This window comes from Sebastes fasciatus, chromosome 8 (genome assembly GCF_043250625.1).
Source record: "Sebastes fasciatus isolate fSebFas1 chromosome 8, fSebFas1.pri, whole genome shotgun sequence".
Taxonomy (NCBI): Eukaryota; Metazoa; Chordata; class Actinopteri; order Perciformes; family Sebastidae; genus Sebastes; species Sebastes fasciatus.
In genome coordinates, this window is record NC_133802.1 from 18,353,546 (window position 1) to 18,360,079 (window position 6,534).

General features: G+C 40.8%; 1 protein-coding gene across 1 annotated transcript; it reads right to left on the minus strand.

Annotated features, from left to right (window-relative positions):
- Positions 1 to 278: 278 nt before the first annotated feature.
- Positions 279 to 5,655, minus strand: asb14b (ankyrin repeat and SOCS box containing 14b). The gene is made up of 10 exons (XM_074644064.1): positions 5,596 to 5,655; positions 4,917 to 5,068; positions 4,779 to 4,831; positions 4,556 to 4,687; positions 4,079 to 4,237; positions 3,726 to 3,971; positions 2,618 to 2,786; positions 1,987 to 2,521; positions 1,700 to 1,853; positions 279 to 1,592 (listed from the first exon to the last, which is right to left on the minus strand). The coding sequence occupies exons 2-10, from the start codon at positions 5,039 to 5,041 to the stop codon at positions 1,414 to 1,416; spliced, it is 1,752 nt and encodes a 583-aa protein (XP_074500165.1). The 5' UTR covers positions 5,042 to 5,068; positions 5,596 to 5,655; the 3' UTR covers positions 279 to 1,413.
- Positions 5,656 to 6,534: the final 879 nt, after the last annotated feature.

Consider the following 6,534-nt stretch of genomic DNA (forward strand, 5'->3'; position numbering starts at 1 on the left):
TGAACCTGGCACCATGATGTGACCAGGTTCATAAGGTAAATTTGGTTTTCAAATAATACATCACTACTGGACAGAATAGCGGTAAAATGAAAATATGATCACGGAGTAAAAAAACGGAAAGATGAAAGAACACCATGACCAAGATAGAAAATCCCTAAAATGACTAGATATTTCAAAGTTTAGATTAAAGGCTGTCTCAACATGTATGTGTGTGTATATGCCAGTGCTCCCCGAGTGTGTACGTGTGGGCCGTGTAATATTCCTTGCATGCCTTTACACATGGCACTAAATTACTTTTTTCTGTTCACGTTAAAGCGTGATGAGTAAGGGTTGGGGGCCCGTACAAAGAGTAGCCTATAGGGGCCCCTGACCACATTAATCCACTACTGCCTACCGCACACACTGAGATGGCTAGATGACAACTAATGTTAAACACTTACTGTAAAAACTACAGAACAAATCCCACTCTTACAATACTTCATTACACCACCAGGTGATGACAAAGAGGCACAGATTCCTCCATTCGTCCATCTCACAAGAAAGACCAAAGAATCGTGCAATTTTAAATATTTTTGATTACGTCATAAACGTTTTAATTGCATACAGGTTTTATGCTTTCATGCCTCTCCTTTGAAATGTTCTGTATTCACATGATAACATTGAATACTCTAATTACAATAAGACTCTGGGTGTGAAATAAAAGCCTAACAATTAGGCTATAATAATCAGTGGTGGACTCACCAGCTGCATGTGGTGGGGCACCAGTGCACAGACAGTTTTCTAGCATGTAGGGCAGCCTTTATGACACTGCATCATGTTTCCTCAATTTTAAGGCCACCCTTTATGGCACTGCATCATGTTTTCTCTCATGGAAGGCTACCCTAAAGGGCACTGCATCATGTTTTCTCTACTGTAAGGGCACCCTAGAAGGCACTTTATCAAGTTTTCCTCATTTAAGGCCACCTTAGAGGGCACTGCAACATTCTTTCTCTATGGGAGGGCTTTTTTTTTTTTTCATGTTCTCCATTTAAGGGCACCCCAGAGGGCACTGCATCATGTTTTATCTACCATAGGGCCCTTAGAGGCATCCAAGAGGTCACTTTTGCAGTGTTTTTTTCAAACAGGGGGCACCAAGGGATGCAGACGTCTCCAGTGCCCGTTCCCTGAATTCACCAGTGATAATAATAATGGGCTATACATTATTTGCATTTTTCTTTTTCTCAAAATGTTGCTATAACAAAGAGGCAAATTTACATGACATGTAACTGTAGCTTTTTAAAATAAAGAACTCAAAAGTGCATACAGTTTTGTATAAATAGCCTAATATTGCAAAACACAAAGTACATAAAACATGTAGGCTACTGTCTTTGTCCTTCTATCACAGTGGCATCTGTGACATCTGTGAAAGTGTTTTCACTGTGGGTTAACCAAGCTGCCTCTGCTGTAGACATCAAACTCCTTGTAGCGTAGATAATCTTTCAGCCTGGGAGGAAGAGGAAGGAAGTTGATGAAAACTGGGGCTCTCATGCGCAGGCGAATGAGATGAGCCCTTATCCGTAACCGACACAGGTGCTTCAGGCTCCGTGTATTTCCTGAGTGTACATAAAGTCAGTTAAGTCAATGAATGCACATAATGTCATCAGTACACTTATGCTGACAGGCAGAAAATAAATCAATTGCTGCCTGGATCAGTTCTCACGTTGAATGTGACAGATCTCCGGCCACTGGTTCTGCTCCTCTAACGTCTCCTTAAGTTTGGTGCAGAAGGAGACGTGGTCGGTGTAGTCGAGCATGATGCGCACCACCTGAGCAGATAAGTGCTTAAGCCAGGACACTGTTATCACCTCACAGAACTAGAAGGAGATAAACAAAGACACACTTATCAGTCAAAGCAAAAACCTTGAAAGAAAGTGTTACTCCACCGGAGTTCATTCATATCTCTTCAATTATTTACAGCAGTTTTCTCTCAGACAAGCTTCGCCTCACCACCATGTCTTTGATGATGGAGGTCGTCCAAGCAGCGTAGTCATGGGAACTATCGCCATACGGACAGTCAAAGCAACGCTTCACATCGTACCCGTGGTTCAGGATCATTCTCAGCATGACCTCGTCTTTCAAGGCGTACTGCAGTGCTGAAGGGAAGTGAGTGGTGTTGACGCGGGAGTAGTAGTTTACATTTGCCCCAAACTTCAGCAATGTGTTGATGAGTTCATAGTTGCCCTGTCTAAGAGCCACCTGCAAACAGTTGATAGGATCCTGGTTCACCATTGCCCCAGCGTCTAACAGCAAGCGGGTGCACTGAAGGTCATTGTTGGACACAGCGAAAAAGAGGGCAGACCTGCGCTCATCGTCGTAGTTGTGGCGCACCCTGGGGTGCAGCATGAAGTTTGGATCATGGCCAGCTTTGAGCAGCATCTCCACACATTGGGCATGTCCGCCAGCGGCTGCAGAATGGAGAGGACTCATCCCACTTTCCTTTACAGCGTCCAGCTTGGTGACTGGGATGAGGTGCTCCAGTGCCCTGTCAAAGAGGAGTCCTCATTTAAAAGCACAACAGTGGTTCAATCTCTATCTGAAAAGTGGGAAAGCTAGATGTTGTAACATAGATATTCCTCACAGTATGTGTCCATGGTAGGCCACACGGTGAATTGGCAGGTGCCCACTGTAAAGAGGTATGTTGGGATCTGCCCCATGGTCCAGCAGCAAGGAGATTACGTCAGGGTTTCCTGACGCTGCTGCATCAAACAGGATTGTGCCTGACTCCGATTCACACCACACATGGGCTCCTACAAAATCAGAATATACATAGGCAATTTTCAGACCTGGAACAGTATGGAAAGATCATGGATCTATTACTGAATGGGCCGACTGGGCACAGGCCCAAGGGCCCAACAGGTTAGGGGGCTCCTGGGCCAGAGCCTCTGTTAGAGGTTACTGCTAACATTTCTTGTTGGGAATTCCCAAAGAAATGCAAAACTTCCAAAAAGTGACGCAAAACTACCGAAAGGAGACACAAAAAATACCAAAAAGAGATGCAGAACTAGCAAAAAGAGATGCAAAACTACCAAAAAGATGCAAAAATTACCAAAAAGAGATGCTAAACTAGCAAAAACAGATGCAAAACTACCAAGATGAGATGGAAAACTACCAAAAACAGATGCAAGACTACCAAAAAGAGTTATAAAACTACCAAAAAGAGATGCAAAACTACCAAAAACAGACGCAAGACTACCAAAAATACGCAAAACGACCAAAAAGAGATGCAAAACTACTAAAAAGAGACGCTAAATGACCAAAAAGAGATGCGTAACTATCAAAAACAGACGCAAAACTACCCAAAAGAGATTCAAAAACTACCCAAAAAATGCAAAATGACCAAAACAACGCAAAAAGGAGATGCAAAAACTACCAAAAAGACGCAAAACAACCCAAAAAAAGATGCTAAAATACCAAATAGATGAAAATCTACCCCCCAAAAATGCAAAATTACCAAAAAGAAATCGACTACAAGGAGACGCAAAACAATTACAACGATGCCAAATGACCAAAGCTACCAAAAACATGTCCCTTTGAATCTGTGACTCTTGTTCTTATGTAGGAGGGGTGGGGGCTCTTTACATGTCTGTAATTTTTATCCTATTGCACCATAAATTGTCAGATCAACTCAATAAGTAATGGAACCCAGCTGGTCTACATTGGAGGTTAAATCACCTTATCTAATATACCTTTTTCTATGAGGACTTCCACCACGTTCAGATGTCCATTCTGTGCAGCCAGAGCCAGGGGAGTTTTCTGTTTGATGTCACAAGCATTTGGGTTGGCACCAGATTCCAGGAGCAAATAGACAAAGTTCTCCAGGCCTAAAAAAGCTGACTCGTGTAGAGCTGTCCTGTTCAGTGGTCCTGTTTGGTCTACTTTGGCACTGTAGCGAAGCAATAGTGTGGCCAAGTCGTACTGGTCATTCATAATAGCTGAGCAGTAGAGAGAGAGAGAAGATTTAAACATTGTAGCAACATTATAGCAAATCTTTTTGTGTGTCTATAAAAAGAGGTGCATTTTGCATTCAGGTGTCAGATACCTGCCACTAATGGAGAATCCTGCTCATCATTCTGGAGATCCGGGCTACAACCGTTCTGTAACAGGAATGTGGCGTTGTCTCTGAGTCCATGAACCACAGCCAGAAACAGGGGCGTCTCACCCTTTAGAGTGCGACACTGGGCTGCGCCTGGGGGTGATGCTGGAACACAAAACAATTCAACAACATGGCAGAATTTAAAAAGAGTCACAGATTACAGTCGTACTTTTTTTTTGTGATCAAATTTGATTGGTTTTAAAGCTATTATGCAGTGGAAACTATAAAAAAAAAAGACACATTTCACAACAAAACATTAATTTAAAAAAGAATAAAAAAGAAAATAATAATAAATAAATAAAATAAAAATACAAAAAATTACTAATAATGATAATATTATTATATATTATTAATATATATTATACACACACACACATAAATAAATAAATAAAAATACAAATACAAATAATAACCTCACTGTACCTGAGAAGATAATCTCTAATATCCTTTTATTCTCGTGCGCTGCAGCCTCATGCAGCGGGATCCATCCTCGTTCATCTACTCTGGACAGAGACTCTGGTTGCACTGCCAGTCTGTTCAGTGCATCTTCATCACCTAAACATGAGGACAGACAGTATACATTATATCAGAACTTCTGGCAAGATTAAATGATAATCTGCCTCAGTTTGGACAGGTTAAAGCTTACCCTCCTTGATTGCTTTGAAGATCTCATCAGGGTCTTCACTGGCTTTCAGATCACTATATGGAGAGAAATTTAAATGATCAACAATAAATACACAATGTAGAGAGAAAGATGTAATGCCTGGTGGTTAGAGAGATTAACCTTGGGTTCAATCCTTTGAGCTTTCTATATTCAATCAGACTTTGTTCAATTATATATTGGGTTGCCTCATCTTCATCCAAATCGTCCTCCGACTGATAAAAGTCATCTTCTGTCTCCGTGGTCATCTGTTAGTCCAGATAGGGTCAGTTGCTCTGGGGAGACACGGCCATAAGGTAAACAAAACCATTAAATCTGGCAGCACTGAATACTAACAGGGACACGTGAACTACAGCACAGTGCAGTTTAGCATAGAATAGCTGCTGTGACTCTTGTTCCTGTTGTTGAATTACATGTTTAGTGACACTAAAATGCATCCAAGGTTTTGAATCTAATGATTCCTATGAGCAGTCCTTAGCTTTTTGACCAATAGCTGTTAACTTTACAGCCCATGTGAGAGCAGATCTCCTGCAGAGAGTTTACAGTATTTCTCTCTCAGTGTGGCCAAAACAAATGCATGGAGATTCCTACTACACAAATGATTACTGTGAGCATTTCTTAAATATTAATCTTAAGAGGAAATGTCATAACAAGACATTTTACAGTACTATTAAATAACCTGGAATTTCAACAACATAACATAGAACAGCAACATTACAAATCATAAAGTTCAACAGGTTGTCTATACAACAAACTCCACACTAAGCAGTCTAGTTTTTCTCTAGAGACATTATGTGTTTACCTTCAGTCAAATGGTTGTGCGCCTTCGGTGGTTTTTACAACAGTACAGCCAGTAGGCTCCTCAGTATATGCACACATGCTGCAGCTATTTATATCTGTCCCACTATAAATATCAGATCACGGGGTCGCCACAGCCAGCACCTAGCTTTGACCCACTGAGCACTGCCACAACTGCCACCATTCAGCTCATACTCTATGCACATTCACTCATAATAACACAGAGGCCTTTATTAAAGAAACACAACAGAGTGGCTGTAACACCTACCATAAAAATAGGACAACGATTTTTGGATTTACTGTAATTCTAGATTCATAAAATTCTAGCTTTTCATTCAAGTGTGCATTTGTGTAATTCGTTGTGCACATCTTGATTACTGTTGCTGAGATTTCCCTTATTTACATAATAGTTGATGTATTTATAACTTTCCATATGGCGTATATCAAGCTCAGTTTTTTTTCACTTTTTATTAAGTGATCATTCATAGCAAAGGTTTTTTTACTCATATTGTTGCTGTACTGTTTTGTGTGGTAGAACACAGCAAAGTCTGTATAATAAAGAAAAAGGTGATAGCCTACACATGAATAGCTTGTGAGGTATTCACAAGTCTGTAGACAGTATCAGCTCAGTGAGACAAGCAGGTGACAAACAGAGGCAAACATGAACAAAGGCCCTGACAGGCAGGAAAGAGCCTGAATGTAAAGAATGTTTATATAGAAGAAGCAGCAGCCGGCAAGCAAGATCATCAAGTCTAACATCACATTTCCCAGTCACTAGTTTTCCTGGTTCTCATTACAAGCCATCTGTTTTTAATTTTAGAAAGCTTTTTTTTTTTACATTTGGCTTGTGGCCACATTGCAATGTTACACACTTACCCGGCTCGATGCCAGCAAAGGATTCTGATGTAAAAACTCAAACGGTATACGTGGAGTGCTTAAATTA